Source organism: Hesperophylax consimilis, chromosome 25, assembly GCF_061612785.1.
Source record: "Hesperophylax consimilis isolate HC1 chromosome 25, BYU_Hcon_1.0, whole genome shotgun sequence".
NCBI lineage: Eukaryota > Metazoa > Arthropoda > Insecta > Trichoptera > Limnephilidae > Hesperophylax > Hesperophylax consimilis.
Window position 1 is genome coordinate 21,572,365 of NC_142860.1, and position 25,838 is coordinate 21,598,202.

Genomic DNA, 25,838 nt, shown 5'->3' on the forward strand with positions numbered 1-25,838 from the left:
CTCAGAAGCATCACTGAGAAGCATCACTGAGAAGCATCACTCAGAAGCATCACTGAGAAGCATCACTGAGAAGCATCACTCAGAAGCATCACTGAGAAACATCACTGAGAAGCATCACTGAGAAGCATCGCTGAGAAGCATCACTCAGAAGCATCACTCAGAAGCATCACTCAGAAGCATCACTGAGAAGTAGCGTTTTGTTTTGCTTACACTTATTTATTGTTTTTAGCGACAACAAGTGCACACTTTAATTGAATTCGAAAAGCTGTCTTAACTTCTTGGGGGGTGTCCTAGTGAATTCTATATCAACATACATAATACTAATACAATTATACATTTCTAAAAAATAAAAGTTGAGAATTTTACAAAGTAGTGTAGGGTCAGAAATTGAACCCTTGAACAGAGCCACATACTCTTATATGTATGCTTCACTTCTCACAATAATATGATATCAGTGCCACAGTATTAATTCTTTCAACAATAGATAATGATAAAAATTGAAAAATATAATATATTAACTAAGTACAGTGTACCCATAGCTTTACAAATAAAATTAGCCATCATTAACAACTAAGCACACATTTCGTAAAATTAAAATGAATCTGCATGATATATATATATATAGAAATTATTATTATTTTAGTCTTAATATGTGTGCATGGTTTTGAATTGGCAATACTGTCAAACATGGTGTTTTAGTACCTTATTTCAACAGAAAGAATAATTAATTATTGTTCCTCCTACCGGCAGATAATCAGTCCTCGAGCAGTTTATAGTTTTGTCGAATATTCTTTGGAGCAATTTTACACAATCACTTTTTCTGCCTTGTGGAGCGAGTGACTTTCGGGGATCTGAAATTAAAAATACAAATTGACAACAAATATGAAACGCATTTTTCAAGATTTACGTGCCAAATTATTATTTTTTTAAATTAATGTGAGTCGTCATTTCCTCTCAATTTCTTTGCTAGCTAAGACCTCCACCATTGCACAAGCAACATTTTCCGACTATGGTGGGGTACTTTCACAAGCTACGAATACCGTTAAAAAATGTTTATTTTTTTGATTCTGAACATTGTACTAAAAAAGTGTAATTTAAATATTTTCATTAGTAATTATTGATTTTAAAAATGATCTAAAACGGTTCCAGCTGGCTACGTCATTTTGACATAGAAAAAGCCACTGGCTGTTAAGACGGCTGGCACTAACATTGCCCGACGTAAGGGCTTCACAAATAAAAACAAACATGTCGTTTTTGGGAACGGCTCATGTTAGATCTCATAGAAATCTCATCTCCCTGACTGTTGTGGTGAGAAATAGATCTAAACCAAGGGTGCACAACCCAAATCGGGCCAAAAAAATATTACCCAACTTAGGTGGCCACACACTGAATAAGGACAGATTGTGAATAATTCGTATTGTATTCGTACAGATTGTAAATAATAAGTTACGATTTCCCTACAAATTCTTACTTACTTCTTTTCAGTCGTAGCCTTCACAGCTTTTTTAGGAGCTGCAGCAGCCTTTGTTGTAGCTGCCTTGGATTTAGGGGCGGCCTTAGTTGTTGAAGCTTCCTTGGATTTAGGGGCAGCCTTAGACTTGGCTGCAGTCTTGGGCTTTGGTGCAGCTTTGGACTTGGGTGCAGCCTTGGCTTTCGGGGACGCCTTGACTTTTGGAGACGCTTTGGACTTTGGAGCAACCTTCTTTGTAGGGGTTACTGGCTTATTGGGTGAGGCAACCTTCTTTAAAGCAGTTACTGGCTTTTTGGGCGAGGCAACCTTCTTTATAGGAGTTACTGGCTTTTTGGGTGAGGTAACCTTCGTTATAGCAGCTACTGACTTATTAGATGAGGCAACCTTCTTTACAGGAGTTACTGGCTTAGTGGGGGAAGCAACTTTCTTGGGTGATGCTACCGCTACCTTCAACTTCTTAGCGCCTCTCTTGGTTGTCTTAGGCGCGGCCTTTTTGACGGGAGACGGAGAAACAGAGACTTTTTTGGGAGAAGCCACAACTAAAGCCTTTTTGGGAGATGCTGCAACTGCACCCCTTCTCGTTCTCTTGATGGCAACCGGAGAAATCACTTCCAACGATGAACGTTTTTTGCCTGAAATGTAAATGGATGATGAGTTTAATTGTGCATTGAAAGCTGATAGACAACTCTGTAATTGGTATCACAGAAAATTCAGATGCCAACACAGTACTCATACCGATGCAATGCTTGCTTACATCACATTCACTTGATCGTGCCATGTCTTCCTCGAGCGTCCCAGACTTTTTCTACCATTCACATTAGCATCATATATTCTCCTTACACTCCTTTCATTTTATCTACTTGCAAAAACCATCCAAGAGGCCCTTTCTTAATATTACTCATTACGCTCTGCATTGCATTCTTTGCAAATCTCCACACTTTTCACAGAGTCATACATGGTTTTACCACACAAATACCCCAACGATCTCATTTGTACAGCATTAAGTGTTCTTTAATCCTGTCTCTGTCAGTTCCATGTCACACTGCCATACATCAGAACTCCATTTTGAACTGCTAACTTCGCTTATTTGGACAATTTTTTCATAGTGCCAACTGCAATCAGTCCTCCATTAATCTCTGAAACGTCAGAGTAGGAAAATTGTCAAAATAACCCCAAATCTCGGGCGAGAAATCGTAGAACTGTGCAAAAATTACCTTCATCAGTTTTGCTTAAATATCATCCCAGAATAGTTAAATTTATCTAAAAATATACATATAAATACTCTCATTTGAATGTATTGCGTGGTTTTATTATTTCTAGATAAAGCTGAATGCATAACCTACATGAAAAACAACAATAAATAGGTATTATCAAAGAAATAATGATCTCTCCACTACTTTAAACTCAAATATTTTCATTTTTGCAACACCGTTTTACACAAATGATTTTTGACATTCATAGACAAATTAATTCCTAAGCTGTGATAGACGTAACATTCATGAAATAAACAGTAGAATCTACAGTGACATTTTGACATTCATAGACAAATGAATTCCTAAGCTGTCATAGAGGTACCATTCATGAAATAAACAGTAGAATCTACATTTACCCTTTTTTCAATATCCTTCTCAGCCTTTCCATCTCCTGTAAACATAATTCCCAAATACACAAACCAATCCACCTGCTCCATGTATTCATCGTCCATTTAATAAATAAAAAGAGTTATTACCTCTGGTGCTATCGGCTTTGGCCACCTCTGCAACTGTTTTCTTGGCAGCCGCAACTCTCTTGGTTGCCTTTGGAGATTTGGGTGCAGGCGGGACGGCTTTGCCTTTGGACTTCGCTTCAACGGCTGCTGCTTCTGCTTGAACCTCCGCTGAAAATATAATATTATTATAAGAAATGGATGATGGTGTTTCATGACAAATTACAACTATTTAATAAAAGTGAAGAATCAAAGATCAAACCAACAAAACTAACCTAACCTAATCCAACAAAACCCAACCCAACCCAACTTAACTTAACTTAACCTAACCCAACCTAACCTAACGTACAGTAAAGTAAAGTAAACTAAAGTATAGTAAAGTAAACTAAAGTATAGTAAAGTAAACTAAAGTATAGTAAACTAAACTAAAGTAAAGTAAAGTAAAGTTAACTATAGTAAAGTAAACTAAACTAAAATAAAGTAACTAAAACTAAACTGCATAACCTAATATAACTAGTAACCTATTGTTTTATCATGTTCTGTGCTGTGAACTGTTCTATTTTACCCAGTTACTTGATCATTTCGTCATTTTGCATTTAAGACAATTGAACGGTTCCCGATAAATGCCGATTCTCGGCCCATTTAAGCTTTGGTTCGAATTGCGATCAGCTATCGAGCACAATGACCATGTTTTAATGCTTATCAGGTGAACACTTTCAGGTTGTTTATTCATATTCAAAATGCTGTAATAAATTATAATAGTAACAAGTTTTATATACTCGTAAATCATAAATATTAATATATCAGGATAATTTGTGACAAAATAACAGCTAAAAATTGCAGATATGGCAATTTACGTTGTCGACTTATTGACACCAATAATACTTATTGATTAGAATAATTTTATACATAAAAAACACAACATTACTTGCAAGTGCAGAAGGAAATTTTAATTTATGGACAAGAAAATAGATAATTGCCATCATCTGCGCCTCTTCAACACTTATGCGGCATTCATAAATCTATTCCTACAGACCCTAAAATTTTTAATTTATTTTTTATTTTTTATCCATTTGTTATGCCGAAATGTTTTTGCATGAAATTCTTTCGATAGGAAAAAAATCGCAAAGTAAGCTCCGAAATTATTTAAAACACGTTTTGTTCTGTTTTTTAATATGTCATAGGTATGAAAAAATTCAGTGTATTGATAAATGCATCTAAAGCATTTGTCGGGAGATTTTCGCTCTATTTCAAACGAGTTTTGTTTTACTAAATATTTTCACCATTTTCGCTTAATTATTATCGTCTTTTAATATTAGCGCGCTCACTCTAACATTCGCATTTACATATTTCAAAACAGCGTTCAAAAAGAAGAAAATGGTTCCCAATTTACGATTACTTTATCTTTGAACAAGTAATAATAATTTGTAATTGAAAGAAATGAACTCGCTTAGCTTAGCTGGAGACTAATTAGATCCACCGTAGACCAACAAAAGGTAAAACGCAATGCACAATGCAATCTAAATACTAATCTAATACAATACGTGTGCTTTTTCATAGATTGTACATGTGAACCAAATTGATATTGGTTTAGGGGTCAATTTTCATGCACACACTCGTCTCTTCTTTATTTGGTCGATGGGATGAGTTTTTTTTTTTTTTAGTTCTCGATAAATTTGAATATATATTTTTATTATATTACGTACACTCTCCTGAAAAGGCAGATGCTTGCGTTTAGGAGATGAGACTTTATATATTACAACTACTAGTATATATTATTGTATTTAGCTATAAACTGATAATTTTCAAAGCGTAATTTAATGTTTAAAGTGATGTTTTAAAGAGAAAGTTTACTAAGTGAAAAATTAGACATGCATATTATAGACGATTGCATTAACCACTCAGAACATTAGAACGTCAAAAGACGTAAATATGATAATAGCGGTCAAGACATTAGAACGTCTTTTCACGTAAACGCGCGAGATTTTACAAAAATCGATTTATTTCCATCACTAGTATACGGATTGCCATGATTTAAAAAACAGAGTATCGATAATGAATAACGCTACGCGTCTGTATTCAACAATATCTATGGAACGTAGAAATGCATTATCTAAGCTGATTGAATCTGTCATCTTGTTCGTTCATAATTTATTGCGTTTCTAAATAATTTATTAAAAATATTTTAGTTTGGACGGTTAATTACTACGACGGTTAAGTGACTAATAGTTTTTAATTATATTTCTTCAATAAATAAAGTGTTATTTCTTTATGATACTCAGAAAAAAGTACATTTTTCACGGCTTTGAAATAATGGTAAGCGATTCTTACATATTTTTGACGTTTTCATAAAATATATATTTAGAAATGCAAATATTTACTTATAACAACACAATGCGATAGTGCACTTCATAATCTTTCCAAAACATTTTTTAGAATGAGGCTACGTTTCCCAAGACGTGAGTTATGATGCTTTTAGCAAAACTCGTAAACAACACAAAAATTATCACGTTTTGACAGTTCTCAAAGGAACACATAGTATATAAATGTCTTTGTCTGAGAGGTTAAATGGTTAAAACAGAACATAAGAAAATAAGAGGTTAGGTTAGTTTTTATTTCACTTTTCAATAGTGTTCTGTTTTATCATGGAACGGGTTAAATGAATGATTGATTGATTGACTCGGTATGCATCAGTTACCTGTAGGTTTCCCGCTTCTGGTGCCGCGGGTCTTGAAGACGGGTTTATCATCGAAGGCCTTCATCACTTCCGAGGAGAAAGTCACTTTTTTCTTCTTCTCAATGCTCTCCTGCAGAATTCAAAAATGACAATAACTATTATTAAATGCAAATGGGTTATCTTTTAACAGTTTTATCTGAGATAATGTGATCGATAAAGTCATTAATAACAATATAACTGATAAGGGGACTTTTGTTAATTATTGGATAAGTGGAGTTCAAAAATAATGATAACATTTTTTTTTAATATCGTGAATCTTTGTATAAACCACATTTTAATTTATGATGTCATATTGTTGGAACAACAAGGTTCCATCTGCCTTTTTTGCTTCAACATTCTTACATTTTTCATCTCTCTCCCTATATAATATATGTCCAACTTCTACGTAAGTTTGCAGATATTTATGTAAAAAAATTCTTTTTAAAACACTTATATTTATTCTTTAGAACAACAAGGTTTCACTTGCAAATTTACCAACAAATTAGTTCTATCTCTATGAGCTCATTCCCTTGGGACAATAAGGTTCCATTTGCAAATTGCGTGAAACTGAGAAAAAAAAAAAAAAAAAAGAAGAAAAAAATGACAATAATGCAAAGTGAATATGCAGAACATATTAAAATTTATTAAATTATCGTAGCATTGAAAAAAAACTGTGCGCAAAAAAATGGCATTTAGCCGAATAAAACTTATTAAAATAATCAGATAGAACACTATTGCTCACTATATGAGTTTAACTCATTTTCAGAGCAACAAGGTTCTTCACTAAATGCCATATTTTTTTTAACATAAAAGATAGTTCTTACAATATGTTCTTCACATCCACTTATTCATAAATGTCATTTCTTATTATTTTATTTGTTAAACTAATCATTGAAAATTAGCATTTTTCCCAAAGAATAAAGAACACAAGAAACGCCACGGCAGATTTAAACCAAACGAACAAAGAGCTAGAGCTGGAACAAGAGCGTGCTTTCCTGATCTCTTAGTGTACTCGGCGATTCGTTTTCACTATTTACACCAAAAGAATATCAACAAACAAGAACTTGAATTCTTGCAGATGCTCTAGAGTAGGTTCTAAGAACACAAGAACACTTTTAGGAAACTGCCTCAAGGAGTCAATGCGTCCGAACACGAAGGAATGCTCTAGGCAACTGTTCGGGCGCACTTGCGGCGTCTACATCAAACGAACAAGCATTCTACAAAGTTTGGCGAATACACTCGGAGCACTGAAAGAATGTTCTGTAACTGTTTACACCAAAAGAATTTGGCAAGAGCAGACTAGAATGAGCATTTGCTCATTTGGTTTAAATCTACCTTGAGCGTGTTTCGCGATCCAAAAGTCTGACTGACCATTCTTTGGTTAAATTTTAGATGCAGAACTGTGTTACACCATCATCGAGACAGAGCGTGTGCTAAATGGGCTAGAACCAAAAGGTACCAAGTCAGTGGCGGCACTAGTTTCCATTCAAATCTTTATGGAAAGCATTTCTAGTTTTATTTATTATATGAATTTTCCACTTTTAAAAATTGATGGTAGATTTTGAATATTCCAACATACCTCCAACTTAGCTCTTTGCGCTTGTGTTATTTTGGGTTTTGCTTTAGGGGCGGCAACTGTAGCAACCTTAGCCTTCCTTCCTCTTCCTTTGGGCGGGCTCACCTCTGTCCCAGAACTGCTTTCAGTTCTGCTACCAGAACTGCTCTCAGATCTGCTACCAGAACTGCTCTCAGATCTGCTACCAGAACTGCTTTCAGAGGTGTGACGACCCCGAGTGGCTCTCGCCTGCTTGACTTTTTTGACGGGAGACGGCTTGGTGACGACAATCTTCACGGTTTTTTTAACTATTGTCTTAGCCACGGCGGGGGACTTCTGACCGGGGCTAGTCGTAGGACTCGTTTTGGTGACAATTTTCTTGGCGATGACCTTCTTGCCTCTGAAAAGAAAATTCTTGTTGTAGTAAACAAACAATCTCCCAACATATGTACAGAAAGCCACACTAGAATACTACACAAACCTTAAATTAGTGGTGGAGGACACTGGTGACTTGCTTACGCTGGACTCATCTTTGCGCACTTTTGATAGAATAGGAGATAGTTGCTTGATGTTTATTTCACTCAAGTTGGCCATTACCTTTCTCAGCTTTGCCGGAGTGGACTGGCCCAGGATGGATGCGTTGCTTGCGAGTTGATTGGATCGTGGCTGTTTAGTATGCACCTCAGCTTTTGATACTTCTAGAGAAAAGTTTGATCTATCGATTGTTCCCTGTCTTCTAGATCTTTTCGTGGACACAGAGCTTTCATCTTTCAAGATTAAAGTTGACGCTTCAATAAACTTCTTTTGGTTTTTGCTCAAAATCACAGAAGACTTATCGCTTGCTGCGGACGTTTCTGAATTTCTTCCTGCAGGAGTTCTTTTAACGGGGGTGACTGAATGTTTAGCGTAAGTCTTGACTGGTGATTTACCAAATGCGGAGTCAAATAGTTTTTCAGATACGCTGTTATTGGCAGACTTGTTCTTAGCTGGAGATGATTTAAACAAACCGCTAACTCCACTAATATTGTTCAATGAATTATTAGGGGATTTCTGTATTCTGGGAGATGTAAACATCTTCTTAACTCCGGTAACATTAGTCAAGTCATTTCTGGGTGACTTGACTACTCTACTATTGAAAAGATTCTTTACTCCTCGAACATTGGTCAGGTCATTCTTAGGCGTAGCATTGGCTTTACCGGGAGTCTTCATCAGTCTCTTAATACCCCCCACGCTCCTCAAATCATTCTTGGGAGATTTTCCATTATTGAAAAGATTCTTTACTCCTTGAACATCGGTCAGGTCATCTTTGGGTTTAGCATTAACTTTCCCCGGAGTCTTCATCAGTCTCCTAACCCCACCTACACTTCTGAGGTCATTTTTGGGGGACTTAGGTACCACCGGAGTTTTGAGAAGTTTCTTAACTCCTTCCACATTTGTCAAATCATTTTTGGGAGACTTCCCAACCTTGGGAGTCTTAAGTAAGGCCCTAACGCCTGTGATATTGGTCAAGTCATTTTTAGGGGACTTCCGAACTCTAGGGGTTTTGAGTAAGTTCTTGACTCCTGCCACATTTGTCAAATCGTTTTTGGGGGATTTGATATTTTTGGGAGTTTGGAGTAATCGCTTTATACCAGCCACATTAGTCAAGTCATTCTTGGGAGACTTGTGTTTTCTGATAACCTTGCTTTTAGGGCAGATTTTAAATACGGCTGATACATGATCGCTGGAGTTGTGAGGAGAGCGGAATGACTTGTTCAGAAGACCTACTTCAAAGTTATTTCTCATGGATTGTCTTAGATTTTTGGTAGCAGATAAGGGATCTTGCAGGGGGCTGACTTGTGACACGGAAGAAACACGCTGGCTGTCGACGGACACAAAATCAAAGGAAACATCTGGGGTGACTTTGGAGTTTCTCTTGGATGACCTTGAAATGTTCAGCAGTTGGTAGGATGTATCTTTAGAGGGAGATCCCTTGGATTTCCTATTGGGTGACCTAGAGCTGTTCATCACTTCCAAGGAGATAGCTTTGTCCGGAGATCCCTTAGACTTCCTGTAAGGAGATCTGGAGCTGTTCAACAGTTCGTAGGAAGCGTCCTTAGCAGCACTGGTGATGCTTACATCTTGCTCATCGTCCAAAGCGATAGAATTATACAGTCGTATGCTTTGTGACAGTTTTCTCTTCACCGGGCTTTTGAATAATTCCTTAACAATGTCCGGAGAGTCCGTGAGGTGGTCGATCATAGCCTTCCTGGATATAGATTTCTTTGCGGTTGAATGCTTTTCCTTCAACATCTCCGGTTGCAACTTCACGGTACTCTTTGGTGTTATGATAATCTGGTTATCAGGTCGAGGGGCATTCACATCAGTCATATCGGAGCTGTTAGATTCCTGGTCAAAAGACTTGTTAATTGTTCTTTGTGAATTATTGGGTGAACTTCTAGTTCTGCGCAGGACTGCTTTCTGTACTCCAGCCAGTTTCTTTCTCGGTTCTGTCAGAGACTTCTTGCTAAAAGCCTCCAGTTCTGATTTCCTGAGCTGAACTTGCTTTCCCATAGAACCCAAGGACTGTCTCGTGACTTTAGACAGGCGGCTATGCTTGGGAGAGGAAGGTTCGGTAGTCTGCGCTTCAAAGTGCTTGATTTTATCTCGAACCAGGGATTTTCTAGTTTCCTTCGGCTTAGGCGTAGAGGCTTCCAAGTCGAAGAGAATGCTCAAATTCGGTGTTGTCACAATGTTAGTATCTTCCGTCATCATCATGGACACCGGAGTTCTGGGCGAAGCAGGTTTGGGTGAAACAATGGGAGATATATTGCCGATTATCTGCGGAGTACCCTTGATGGATATATTCTTTTTCTTAGCAGATTGATTGGCAGTTTTGAGGGATGACTTTCTCTTTGAAAGTGACTTCTTTGCTGACTTCCTCATGCTACTGGGCGTGACATTCTTAAGTGCTCTGATGACGAAAGAGGCCTTCTTCCTGGGAGTCTTTGATTTGGGAGACTTGGGAGATGGAGTTGCAAGACTATCAGCCAAGGAATATCTGAGCAATGAAGAATTATTTGAATTAATTCCAGAAATATCTTCAAAGTCTGACGTATCTAACGTGCTTTCGAAGAATGTCACAGATTTGGAAGAAGTTCCATCAATGGACTTGGATAGTTTTCTGGACACTGACTTCAAGAGGCTAGTTTCCGGAGAGAGGACCACGTTAGATCTTGAAGACTTGGCAGAACTGGGGGAAGCCTCGTTGGGAGTGCCCACAACTGGTGTTCCTCTGATGGGTGTGCTCATGGCTTGGCCGGGAGAGAGTCTCACCGACTGTCTCTTTAGGGACGACTTGAATCCCGGAGTCCTGCGACTGACTGGAGAAGGTCTCTTTGGTGTGAATGTTGGTCGACCCTTCAGCGGTAGTGATCGATCATTGGGTGTGACAACAGGTGTAATATCTTCATATAGTGCTTGAGGAGTGTTTCTGGTAGACCTAGTTACATTTTTAGGTGATTCCATGGCAGATAGATTTGAATCTTTTTGTCGAGATATTGTATTTGGTGTTTTCTTTTGGGGTGTTCCCTTTGCTAGTATTTCTTTTACCAATGTTTCTTTTTTAGGGGTTCCTTTTAGAGATATTTCTCTTTGCAATACCACAACGGGTGTTATATTCAAGGGTGATTTTTTCAGTGTCTGATGGACTTCTTTCACGGGAGACTTACTTGGTGAAGATTGTTTCTTAGGGGTAATACTTTTAGGTGACAATAGATTAATTAGTGATACCCTAGGTATAGTTAAATTCTTAGTGGAAACTTTAGGTGTACTTTTCTTAAGTGAAACCTTGGGTGTGGCCTTTCTGGGAGAAACTTTAAATGTTGCTTTTTTAGGTGAAATCTTGGGTGTAACATTCTTAGGTGCAGCTCCCCTAAGTGAAACCTTGGGTGTAGCTTTTGAAGGTGAAACCTTTGGTGTGGCTTTTGTAGGTGAAACCTTGGATGTAGTTTTTGTAGGTGAAATCTTGGGGGTAGCTTTTGAAGGTGAAACCTTGGGTGTAGCTTTTGTAGGTGAAACCTTTGATGTAGCTTTTGTAGGTGAAATCTTGGGGGTAGCTTTCGAAGGTGAAACCTTGGGTGTAGCTTTTGTAGGTGAAACCTTGGGTGTAGCTTTTGTAGGTGAAACCTTGGGTGTAGCTTTTGTAGGTGAAACCTTGGGTGTAGCTTTTGTAGGTGAAACCTTTGATGTAGCTTTTGTAGGTGAAATCTTGGGGGTAGCTTTCGAAGGTGAAACCTTGGGTGTAGCTTTTGTAGGTGAAACCTTGGGTGTAGCCTTTGAAGGCAAAACCTTTGGTGTAGCTTTTGAAGGTGAAACCGTGGATGTAGCTTTTGTAGGTGAAACCTTGGGTGTGGCTTTTGTAGGAGAAACCTTGGGTGTAGCTTTTGTAGGTGAAGCCTTTGGTGAAGCATTTTTAGGTGAAACCTTTGATGTAGCTTTTGTAGGTGAAATCTTGGGGGTAGCTTTCGAAGGTGAAACCTTGGGTGTAGCTTTTGTAGGTGAAACCTTGGGTGTAGCCTTTGAAGGCAAAACCTTTGGTGTAGCTTTTGAAGGTGAAACCGTGGATGTAGCTTTTGTAGGTGAAACCTTGGGTGTGGCTTTTGTAGGAGAAACCTTGGGTGTAGCTTTTGTAGGTGAAGCCTTTGGTGAAGCATTTTTAGGTGTCATTTTAGAAGCCAACAATTTAGGTATTTCCGTTTGTCGAGTCGCAACTATCCTCAGTGGCTTGTTTGATATTGGGGATGCTCTTTTAGTTGATTTGATTGATAAAGCAATCTTTCTGGAGACAACCTTTGAAGCCGATTTAGAATTGATTGATACTTTAGGGGTCATAATACTTTTAGGTTTGCTCTTAACCGGTGAAGTTCGATTATAAAATGACTTTGCACTGAGTGGCTTAATCGTTTTTGCAATCGTCTTAACTACAGCTTTCTTAGGCGAATATAGTTTCCTGGCCACAGCCTTTTTAGGAGAAGTTTTTTCTGCGACTTTCTTCTGCGTACTAACCCTGACTGAAGGAGTTTTACCTTTCGGAGTAGGTAAACTCATCAACGACGCAGCAGCAGTAGCCATCCTTTTAGATCTGGCGGGAGTGGACTCCTCCTTGATAGTTTTAACTGTAGATGTGCCAACATCCAATTTTCTCCTGGAAGATTTTGTGAGAGGCTCATCGTCAACGAGCATTACGTCTTCGACGATAGTTTTCTGCCGAGTAGATTTGATAATCGACGCAGACTTGACAGAGTACAGATTGCTGGGTGTCTTCTTATGCGCAGACTTTGTAACAGGGGTGAGTTTAGACGTGAGAATTCTTCCGATGGATCTCCTCGTGGATATCTTCTCCACAGAAGCCTTCCCGATCAGAGCTCTCAGACTGATGGACTTCAGTTGCGGAACTTTTGATGTTTTTTTGGTGCTTTTGAGTGGTAAAATGGAGGCGGAGATTGCGGGGGTGGATTTGGAAGGCGTAGGTTTGGGGGATGGGACATGCTTAGGCCGGGGTGTACCAGAAGCGGTGGTCCCTCTAGCCTCTACTGACGCGCTTCTAGCCGGAGTAGACTTGATGACTGACCTTGGGGATTTGATGGGGGTCTCCTTAACCGGGGTGGACCTGATAGAATCGCCAGAGTTTTGAATTACATTGGAAAGGCTTTTTCTCGAGGGCGACCCCTTCGGTGAGTTCTTGTTTGATCTGCCAAGAGGGCTTTTTCCCGTAAGCAGCATCAAAGCAGCTCGTTTATTTTTATCTAAAAATTTTAAGATACATCAGACAAGATAATAAGCTATAAAGAGGAATGAAATTTTAAGATGCATCAGACAAGATAATAAGTTATAAAGAGTGATGAAATTTTAAGATGCATCAGACAAGATAATAAGTTATAAAGAGTGATGAAATTTTAAGATGCATCAGACAAGATAATAAGTTATAAAGAGTGATGAAATTTTAAGATGCTTCAGACAAGATAATAAGTTATAAAGAGTGATGAAATTTAAGATGCATCATTTCGGAATTGAATTATGAAATTAGATGACATAAATATAATGACTGAGAGTGAGGTAAAATACATACCCATAACAGGAGCATCAATCTTCTCAACGTCGTTGATCTTCCTGCGTTTGTTGGCGAGGGCCACCTTTAAAACATCGGAATCCGGAGAGGCCACACTGCTGGTTCTCTTCACTTGTCTCCGCGCTAAAACATAAACAAAAACCTCATCACATGCACAATCCCCACGACCTAAGTGGCAGAGCGGCAAACTCCTTAGCTCCAGACTCCGGACCAGATGTTGGGGAGAGGAAATTAATTGGTTTATTTAATTATACATAAAAATATACAGTATATTTGTGGCACGTTCCAAAGTGGTAGATACGCTCTGTATCACCCGAGTGAAAGACCACCATTCAGAATGCATAACATTGCTAAAAATAGCTTTAGCCATGTTTTGTGACCAGGTACATCCCAATCATTTTTTCCTTGTCCTTTCCCATTCAACATTCTTTAACCTAAGAACATACCCTAATTTGGATAATGAATGGAATAAACCTGAGGTAGATGAGGATGACATGACATGAAGAGTCAGTATAAGGGAAAGCTGTTTGAGACTATGCACTACTAAACTGTTACCATCCCAGCCAAGAAAATGAATTCAATTATTTGTTTATAGATTACAAGAAGCAAAGAAAAGAAATATCTGTTCTTACTGAGGTAATTCCACAGACCAAAAAAAGACATAGATATGCCTCAACGCAAAATCTGGATATCAATTCGCCGAGCAAACCACCGAGAAAGTTCAAGCATGTCTTAAAAATAATTTTCGTCACATCATTCATATATTGACCTCTGACGAATGCACATCGAAAAAACGAGACCCTGCGCAGAAAAATAAAGCTCTCTGAAGTAAGGTAACAGTTTGATGCGCAGTCCATTGTGGTACTGCACTGCGCAAGGTGTTCTCTCGGTTTTTTTTTTTTAATTTGTTTATTGTATGTATTTACATCTGACGGCCTCCATGGTAGAGAAGGCTCTAGATTAGCAAGCCAGAGGTCGAGGGTTCAAATCCCAGCGTGCGCAAGTAAATTAGTGTTATTTCACAATTTACCCTTTTGAAATAATATATGGTATATTTGCGGCACGTTCCAGAGTAGAAGATACTTTCAGGATCGCCCTGGAGTAAGACAACCGTTCAGAATCGAAACACTGCTTGAAATGGCTTTGGCCATGTTTGGTGACCAGATCTGAATAGCCACCTCTCTCTTCCCCATCTCTTTCCTCTCCTCGCTACCTTCAGCCACACAATATCCGTGGCTGAAGGTAGGTCTCTTTCTCTAAAAGTTGTGATGCTACAATGCGGGTTGCCTGTAGACTGTTGGATTAATTTATTGACAAACCAAAGAAATCACACCATGTCCCCTCGTCCTTATTGCCTTATATATTCTCTGGCCTGTGGGTACCCCTGAGGCCAAATTTCACAATGGTGTTGTCCTAATGTAAACAGTTATGAACGGTAAGACTCACCAGAGCTAGGAGTGGCAGTCGCTTTGGCCCCTGTTGCGGAGGTGGGGGTGGCGGCTTGCGGACTCTCCATCACACGGCGCTGCGGCTTCACCACCGCCACCTGGCGCGTCTTGGTCGCCGATCCTAATTAAGGAAACATTCATTACCAATTCAGAGTGGAAGATGCTCTGTTAATGTCTAAAGACCACAATTAGTCGGGTACTTACAAACCTTCCTTATTCTCAACTCAGTCAGTCTCACAACATTCCCCTAAATGGGGATGCCATAGTAACGCTAGTAAAATTTAACAAGGTGGTCACGGAAAACAAATTTCCAGACATCCTTATACAGGATTTTCCAATAAGAGGTGTTATTTTGAATAGCCCGCTATTTCGGTAGATGTTACTTTTGAAGCTGTCATTTTTGACATTTGACAAGTAGAAACTACGCCATTAGTAAAAATGGAACGATACACGCTTCAACAACGCATTGAAATTATTAAAATTCACTTGAGTGAATCAAATGCAAATCATCTTGAGTGATGAGGCCCATTTCCACCTCGGTGGCTTCGTCAACAAGCAAAATTGTCGCATCTGGGGCTCGGAAAACCCAAGAATTATTGTTGAAAAACCTCTGTATCCTCAACGTGTGACTGTTTGGTGCGGTTTATGGTCCGGCGGAGTCATTGGACCTTACTTTTTCGAAAATGAGGCTGGAGCAACAGTTACGGTGAATGGGTCGCTATCGAGAGATGATTAATGATTTTTTATGGACGGAATTGGATGGTATTGATCAGGACAACGTTTACTTTCAACAAGACGGCGCTACGTGCCACACAAGCAACGAAACCATTGATCTTTTACAATTGAATATCAAAATAACACCTCTTATTGGAAAACCCTACACTAAACATACATAAGAAATTTTTTTACTGAGCACAGGAAACATTTCTAGGATGATGAAAATTTTTTCATCATCCACCATCACAATTTGCAAATACATCTATTTGAATTTCACTTTCGTATTTGGTAACAAATGAATGCAAATCTTGGAAGTGGAAATAAACCCACTTCCTGACATCTGATTGAGCTGAAACTCGGCAGATGGACTCGTTGTCGATGACAATGCATTCTATCAACTTTTGGTCGCAATCACATACACACAAGCGGACATATACGCATTTCTCTGAAATTGGATGACATTACAGCAGTTAATATACCAAATAAATGTCGGTCCCACCCGATCGACATTTGACGAGGTTATCGACTCCAGTTCCTGGATATTATAGTCAAAAAAAAAAAAAAAATTTTTTTACAGGTTGATTTTTCAAATTTCTAATAATCAATCCAGCAAGAGTTATATTTACATAAAGCAATAAAAATGTGAACAAAAAGAATACTGTCTAAATAACATAAAATATTGCTTTGAAATTTATTAATGAAATTGATTTTAAATAATATGTAATGATAGACCAACTAGAGTTTTGTTAAAAGTTGAGTTGATGACTAAAAATGCAATGGGAAGCTTTTTATTACTACCCCAAAACATCCCTAGATTCTAAATATATTCGTCGCTGTAGTCTTAGGCTATGACAGTGAGATTAAAGCGTAATACGTCCAAAGTGAAACAATTTATATTTTACAAAAAAGAAAAAAAAAACTATTAGCTACTATTTTGAAGCACGAAAATGAATGTGGACCTCCAAATAATATTTTTTGTATTAACCTTTGGAACACCTGGGGCCTTAGCATGAGAATCGATCGAACTTAACGATATCGGATTGCTAAGCGTATCTACCGACGATTTTATAGCGACTTCCCTAGCATGAGAACTCTATTGATATCTCTAACGACATCGATAAGGCAATAAATACAAATCGATATACGCTGGCAATACTGGGACGGAATTGTCTATGAATTGGATAGACGTCAAACGTCAGATTTCAAGCGTGACCATTGTAACCGCCGTGTTTTTTAAAATATTTTACGATGTCGCAAGCAATGGTAGCTGGGTAAGTTATTTATTTATCTTTTTATGTGAAAGAATTTCCATTATTATCAAAGAGATATACTTACATTCTATTGTGTCAAAATTTTGAAGTTATTTTTACTAATATTTCAATCATACGCAGTATTTTAAGAGATTTAAAATGCTGATATTATGATATTATGATAAATACAGGTAAAGTGCTATATAGTCAATGAATAATGACTATATAGCACTTTAATAAGTTTTTATGTTTCCATGTTAAAATTCGAAGTTATGATTTTTTAAATGTCGGCGAAAAATTATCATCTGGAAATCTCTAGCAATCGAAGCAAATTTATTTATTTCACGTGGTCGTTCCAGTGGTGGATAGATTTATATTGTGTTTTTGTTTTACTAAGATATCAATAATATTTAATACTCTCACTTTAATGTATACTGGAAGTCCTAATGTATTTTTTGACACTAGAAAAGGAGTTAATTGATTAATGAGATCTCTAGCCATAATACGAGATATTCGAAACAATTGTCTGAATTCCGTCTTTGCAAGTTCGAACGGATTCAATTGATCGCGTAAACGACGCCTTTCAATCCTACGATCTTCCCTAACCTGCCTCCTTTCATTGAACCAGAAATTTTGCATAATGAACGACATTATTAAAAAAATACGACAGCCAACCAAAGTTTTAACTGACACTCAAGACCCCACGTTATATTCGGCGGGCTTTTAGCAACCGTCGGTCGGAAGTTATCCTATCGATACATTCTCATGCTCGCAATTTTAACGATACCGTCGCTACTTTGACCATAGACAAGGAATTTTAACAATCATCGGTTGTTATATTTTGATCGTGCTAGCATATGTCGTTAAGTGCTCATTGATGGCGTATTTTAACGATATCGTATTGCTATAGGGCTATATCGACTTCTCATGCTAAGGCCCCAGACCCTTTTTAAGGAAAATCAAAAAAGGAACTTAAAGTGCTTCAAGTGCAAGCGATTCTGTTAAAAAAAATTATTATAATTTATGTTACAATTTGATAAGATAATGTTGTTTACAGACTATACTTTATTTTTGTATAAAAATCGCACAAGAGTCCCAACTGCCCGAACTAAGTGAGATTGGCATACCCAATTGGGGGAAAAGGAAGGTTGGAAGTATCTGGTTATTCAGATCTGGTCACCAAGCACAGCTAAAGCCATCTCAAGCAACATTTTAATTCTGAATGATGACCTTTCACCAAGACCATACTGAGAGTGAAATTCAATGAGTGAACATACCTAAGACACTGTCCAAACTGCTTCTATTGTAAAGCAGCTTTTTAATCTGCGGATCCACCTTTCGGGGTGTCGTGTCACTCTTTCTCCGACTAATTGACTTCCGACCCCTCTTCACCAGGAATGTGGGACGGGTGCTTCCTACAACGCAACAGAAAAACAATGTTTCAAAAAAATTACACAATATTGTTGATTATTATGATGTTATTATTGTTTCCACATTATCAGCCTCCCGTTCAATGCATGTGGTGAGCCGTGGCACAAGCTTCTTTATGCCGTCATCGCAGAACTCTCTTGCCAGCTCCTTCGGCCACTTCAGAACCTCTTTCATTTTGGGACTGAAAAGGCAGCCTCAGGGGGAGACCATCATTGCACAACCGTAAAAAAAACTCAATAGGAAGGGAACGCTGACGAGAGGAGTGTGCTAGTACCATCGATGCACCCCAAGGTCTTACCTATTGATACTTTGGAAATCCTTGCATGATGATTTGGAGTGTCATTTAAATAAGGAAGTTGAGTGAAAAATATTTTGACTTATAAAAAATATGTTCATGTAGATCAAAAAATATCGATTCTAAATATATAAATATATTTCTATATTATTATTCTTAGAATTAGTTAAACGTTCTTGAAAAAGCATTCAATAGCAATAGACTGTATACGCTCCACGATTGGTCGAAAGAATTCTGACGTCACATGTGTCGTGACTTGTACGTACAACGGATCACCTATGGTGCATCTCTTTCTATTACATGAGAGATGGTCGGTTTAGATGAGAGAGGTGTATAGGCCAAACGTTTATTTGGGTTTGTCAAATATATGTACGTATTTGTTGTTATTATTATATGAAATGGATTTCTAAAGATACATATTCGTATAGTGCTTTATAATAATATGTTGTTTATTGCATAATTTGGAAGTTTTTATTATTATACATGTCACATAGCATGTGATACACTTCAGGCCGCCGGCCGCCCAGAAAAGTCTCACAGTGAACTGGGCTGTAAACCGTTATTTTACTTTTGGTCTTTACTTTTCTGCGCGGTGGTCCTGAATTCGCGCGGGGAACGTCAACAAGTAGCGACGGCAATACCGTACAAGTACCGTACCGGGCGGGAAAAGCAAATATTCTAACTTAAAATATTAATTTAAATATGAAATCTTAATCAATTTTCTTTTTTTTTTAATAACATCAATTCTAATAGACGGTTAACATTGGTAAAAAAATTACTGGAATTCCTTATGGAAGAATTAATTTTTTTTCCATACAAAATTTTTAAGCGACATGGTTCTTACAGTTTGAATGACGTCACACCCACACCCCGTTTTGGCGGGCTTAGTAAAATTCAAACTTTGAGAATTAATTTAACTGTGAAAACAAACTTAAAAAAAAAATAAAAAAAAACTCGTATTTAAGTTTGAATGCGAACATTGATAAAAAAAAATTTAAAAAATGGACTCAACTTCCTTATTGGCAAGGCGAATGTGGCACTCCCATAAGTAATTTCATAACACAACTATCCTATCGAATTCCATTGCCTCGCTTCGAAAGATGACAAAATAACACAGAGCGCAAAGATAACCCATCACAGGTGACATCTATACTAATACAATATCGGTATATAAAACACAAGCATATTTGAATGCAAAGTTGTGTCAAAATTTCAAAGCAATTAGTGAAGAACTTTCAAAGATTTAAGATTTTAAACTAAGGAACATTAACAATTTTATTTATACAGATTATACAGGGTTAAAATGATTCACCTTTAGATTTTCGCTTGCTGGAGATCTGTGTGATATAGTCCCAGCGAAACTGTCCAGTATTGAAGGAGAGTATATCTCCGTGGGCGAGTACTTTGCTTTCCACTGGCTTGTTATTCACCAGTGTGGGGGCTGTGTTGGAGAGGTTCTTGATTGTAGCCTTAAATTGTTTTAAAAAAAATAAACAATAAGAAAAAATAATAATTTAACACCACTCAACAAATCCACAGTGCGTTATTTCAATCAATTATCTTGTTCTGAAACTTTCAATTTTTTATTAAAATAACAGCAAAATGTAGGCTTATGCTAAACTAACTAACCATCATGCCGTTTCTCCGCAGGGGTCGGCAGAGAGGACGGACCGCCAAACAACTCGGTCTTGGCACACACTTCTTGCCTTATTCACATTCATACATCGTCTCATACATACACTTATTATTCTGACTCTTGACATGGTTCGACCCGAGTATCTGATTCACTTGATCGCGCCATGTCTTCCACGGGGTCCCCGACTTCTGCAACCATTTGCATCATATATCCTCGTTACACTCCTTTCCTTAGCTCATTCACTCTACATGCCCAAACCATCTAAGCGTCCCTTTCTTAATTACTCATTTGCTTCATCGGCTTATTGCTCCCATAATAAAATGAAGGTCATAATTTACGATAAGATAGAAATCAAAAAATTCAAGAAACAAGACCGAAGACAAAGATATAGGTTCTTATCGACTAAATGGCGGGATATCTGCGCTGCCGAGAATTGGGGTATTTGTTTTTACACGTTTCTGAATGAAGGAAAGATATTTATTCTTGAATATTTCAACAGATCTTAACAGAATAAATAATAAGCCAATTTTTTGGTAAATTTTGGATAGGGCCTGACACGCTTATTACGAATAATTTTTAGAAAAAAACTTTATATTCGCCTTAATTACAATAAAAGAAAACTTTTTGCATTTCGGGCGGCGGAAAATTATGCATTTTGATTTTCAATTGCGTAAAACCAAAATTCACTCCGCGAATCGATGTGGCGACATTAGGAACGCACTGTTATGTTGGTATCACTGATGCATTAACAAGAGCTAAATACGACCGTTGCTATCTTCGTGGGATACCTAGGTTTGTGTAACATGGTTTGTGATACAAAGGAAAGTGCCCCTTAATAACGCCTGCTCGCGTCAAGGCAAGAAAAACATCCCAGTTTTCAACTAGTTTACCGGCTACGCTAGGTTTGTGTAACATGGTTTGTGATACAAATCCATTTGTCTTCCACGAAGTTAGCCATAGTCGTATCTACGCAATGTATCAGGGATACCAACATAACAGTGACGTACCTAATGGCAGCTGATTGCCGCCGCATCGATTCGCGAAGTGAATTTTGGTTAACGCAATTGAAAATTTAAATTCATAATTTTCCGCCGCCCGAAATGCAAAAAGTTTTCTTTTATAGTTATTAAGGCGAATATAAAGTTTTTTTCTAAAAAATATTCGTAATAAGCGTGTCAGGCCCTATCCAAAAATTAAAAATTAACCCAGGTTGAGTACAATTTTTCTGCAAAATTTTAATTTCAATCTTGAGTGCCGCACATACACACACGTGTGCGTCAGTCCTGACTTCTCAAATTACATAATCCACACTATAAAATATATCAATTATCCATACTACAAAAATGAAAAATTTGGCAGTAATTCCATACTACATACTCAATTATTCATTGTAAAGCGCCATTGATGTGGTTCATTATAAAAATTATTTATTAGGTGAACATGACTACAACTGATACCTTCTTTACAGAACTTTTTTACTTTCACCTTCAACTGTCAAAAAATAAGGCAAGATGCCATATTGTTCATGTATATTTTTCAAAATTGTTCAGTAAAAAAAAAAGTTTAAAAAAAGAATGTTTATACATTTCATAGAGAATAATTATAATAGAAACTCAGTTAGTAACTAGGTACTTATTTATACAGCTTGACACTGCAGAAAAGTCTTACGATATAAAAGTGAAATACATTATTATGCTTAATAATTAATCACTGGAAAAAAAAAACTTTGGAAATTTGACATTTCGACTTATTTATCCATGTCAAGCCGTAAAAAAAATACATTCATACCTGTGTATTTGTGACTGTAATCAGGCACTGTTTGTGGGCCAATCCTTTGACCGGTATTCTTATATCGCAGTCCTTGCCATTGCCAATGTGGATGCTTCCATTGTGCAGCGGATATATGGATCCATCATTTCCATCGCGCTTTATCACCACGATCTGGCCACTGCCGGCCAATGCCATTTTGATGTTTCAATCTGGAATAAAAAAAATTGCTATAAATAAAAAAAATTTAAAAAAAAAGACTGAATTTGTTCTAAATTTAAACTAAATTTTAGATTAGTACAACTACTGTTGATCAATGACATTACAAAATATATAGACTTGTTGTAAAGATCTCAAAGTGGCAAGCAAAAGATACGGTAATTGCCATACTTTAATTTAATACTACACTGACGTGCGTTGCGTGATATCTCTAACCGAATTGCGTAAATGAGTGATAAAATACCCTCGTACGTAATGAGAAAAGTGTTTCCATTACACGGCAAACACTAGTAGAAACAAAGGAATTCATTCGATACAAATATTTCGATTGTATCCTGAAGATTTACAGCGCCATTAGGGAAAGTGAGACAGCGAACATAGGAACAGATAAGTATAAGGACAACCTACTGGCAATGGTATCATACAGCATTTTGTATTCACTTATCTATTGAGTAAGCATATCTTGCCATCTCAATCACACCTGTGATGTGGAATGTAGTATTCACCGTAACTTTTAAGTATGTAAAAGCTTGCCGGTCCTATCTATTTCGTTCATACACACAAACTTTGAATGCACACCTGTGTCATCAGGGGCGGCCCTGTTCGTCATACACGAATGAACATTTAAATTAAGAATTTACTGGAAACAAATGCGTGTTGTTACTAAGAGCAAAGGAGTGTCTAAAGGAGAATATATGACGTACAAGTCAGGGGTGCAGGGGAAGATGATAGCATGATCAATTGAATCAAGTCTTAGTCAGATGTCGATAGTCAGTATTACCAGTGGCGGTTCATGATTTGCTAAGATCGAAAAATACAACATTTTTGATGCTGTAGCTGAAAATCCTTTTTAATTATTTTAAATAATTCTTTTTTTTTACGATTTTTTTATTTTAGAAATAATTTATTTTTTTTACATTTTCGGATACAACAATATCAATAACATCGTTTTTTGCATAGTTACACGAAATTCATGAGCCCCCAATATTACAATATTTACAAGAGAAAATTCAGTTTTGAGAAAAGACCAAACATTATGTTTGTTATATTTCAACAGGTTTTTTATTTTAGTAACAATAAAGGAAATTACTATGTTTCGTTAAAATTAAATTAATTCTTGAAAACTCTTATGAAATGTACAATTATACACGTAATTTTCAAACACTTAAAAATTCTGCAGTGCAATCATAAAAAATACATCAAGCTAAATCAATCACCGAAATGATTTTGGGGTTAGAAAGGCCAAGATTTACAAATCATCAATAACTTCATATAAACAGCTATTATAAATGAATAAATGTAAATGTATGATAATTTAACGAGGAAACGAGCATTAGTTAAGCATCCACGGGCTGGTATGTTTATGTAGCTGATGAAAAATATTTACCCGCCGCTTTCTAATGCTTATGTCAAAACAATGAAGAAAATATTGAAACCGGCCTCCTAACAATTTTAAAATAATAAGAAATTATAGACACGTTTTACAGGAAGACGCTTCTGTGGGCCAAAATTCACAGTAAAATATCAAACACATAAACAAAAAACACTCGATGTTCAATGTTGACGTATCATTACGAAACAAATTGCACACAAGAAAACTATAAAATAAGGACGATCATAAAAACTCGTTTGTCTAAATTACGATTCTTTTTTATGCGATTTAATAAAAACAATATATTTTATAACTCAATTAAATAACGAAATCACTCACTGATTGATGCAAATGCGAAGCTTATTTAGCTAAAATAATCAAAGCCAACGCATAGTATTCAAATTAAAAATGGCGTCGCGTAACCAAAACGGTTAGGCGCGTACGTTTATGGAGGTTATCCAACATACAAATAATTAAATTCCAAGAGAATACAGGTTCTTACCCAACTAACCTAAAAATTATATTTTCAACTCGCGTGGAAACAAGTACTTGCAGGCACCTCGGAAGTCAAAGATCTTATTTTTGAAAAATAAAGTTTTTAAAGAAAAACATTCCAGCGTGGAGAAAATAATATATTAAAACTATTTATTATAACTGATCTACAAATTTAAAACACACATCTGTGAGTTATTTTTTTTATAAAAGTATAGTAAGTTTTTTATTTAGATAAAAGGTAAGTATGTATTTAGATTGATGTAAATATTACAACAACAAAAAAAATAAAACGAAACGGACATAAAAAGGTTAAGTTTATCATTATAAAAGTTTTTTTTAATATATCATTAGTTTTAAAACTGTGAAAATATCTACAAAACGTTTTTTTCGCTAATAAAAATGCATTGTACTGCGTAGTGTATATGCGATACAATATTGTAAAGAATATCAAATTACGGTAAATATACAGAAAATAAGGACACGGTCATATTGCACTTTCAATTAAAAAAAAACAATTTGTAAAAAAAAGATAACAAAGAGATTTAGTATTTCAGTTTCCGGAAAATAATGCATAAGTAGCTATTTCGTTAAAAAAATAACTATTTGAAGTCCCTTCTTCACGCCATGTTTTGACATAAACATAATTTTATGTTGCAGTCATAAATAAATCAGGTCTAGTTTTTTTTATATTTTGGTTTAAATAAGAGTAGAGAAAAAGTAACCCTAAAACTTTGACATCGATTGGAAAAGCCGCCAAGTGAAAAATTGATTTTAATATTAACGAAATAACTATTGAAATGCATTATTTTCCTTTTGCGGAAACTGTAATATTTCTCACTATTATCTAACCACAACAAAGTGTTTCTTTTTAATAAAAAAATGCGTGCGCGTGTCCCTATTTTTTGTAAATTTACAAATTATTTTTTTTTACTACTTAATTGAATTAATTTTTAATGATGAGATAAGGACAGTGAGTGGTTTATTTGTGGAAGGACAGTTATTGTAAAATGATGAATCTGCACGTTCAAATTTTTGTGTTGGCGTTTTTCTTCGTTCTCGGCACTTCACAAGCTTCACATATATCCGGTCATATTTTAGGAGAGCTGCTTGAAATAACACTTTTATTCAACCTTAATTACTTTAAAAGCCAATTATTTACATCCAAGGGAATGGAAAATATTGCATAAAAAGTTACAAAATTCCACTAGATTTGAAGACAGTTCAGCCATGTTTTTTCTCTTCTTGTTGGATGTATCCGCATTGAGCGTGGCCAGCAATTCTAAAAGTTTTCCGGCATTTTAATGTTAACGAATAAATTTTCCAAAATAATTTTAAATGTGCCATTTTTGATTTGGCGCCAAAACAACGTTTTGTTCACGAGTATGGCATTGTGACGTCACACCGGCCAACGTCAGTGACAGCCGTCTTAACAGCCAATACCGTTTTCTCCGTCTTAATGACGGTGTCGCCAGTTGGAATCGTTTCGGAATGTGCTGATTAAAATTTTGTGAATGAAAATAATAAAATTTCACAATTTTAGTTTGATGATCAGAATCAGAAAAATATTTTTTAAATATTCGGCACAATTTCAACGGTATTCATAGTTTGCTAAACTACCCAATTTCGAATTATAACCATAAACATGTTAATGT

General features: G+C 36.6%; 1 protein-coding gene across 1 annotated transcript; it reads right to left on the reverse strand.

Annotated features, from left to right (window-relative positions):
- Positions 1-34: 34 nt before the first annotated feature.
- On the reverse strand, positions 35-24,137 carry LOC149411668 (uncharacterized). Its single transcript, XM_089646827.1, has 12 exons — positions 24,031-24,137; positions 22,122-22,312; positions 20,010-20,166; positions 18,249-18,386; positions 15,003-15,125; positions 13,557-13,679; positions 7,929-13,233; positions 7,472-7,847; positions 5,875-5,983; positions 3,201-3,347; positions 1,476-2,103; positions 35-851 (listed from the first exon to the last, which is right to left on the reverse strand). Exons 2-12 carry the CDS (start codon positions 22,296-22,298, stop codon positions 812-814), a joined length of 7,323 nt encoding a protein of 2,440 aa, XP_089502953.1. The 5' UTR covers positions 22,299-22,312; positions 24,031-24,137; the 3' UTR covers positions 35-811.
- Positions 24,138-25,838: the final 1,701 nt, after the last annotated feature.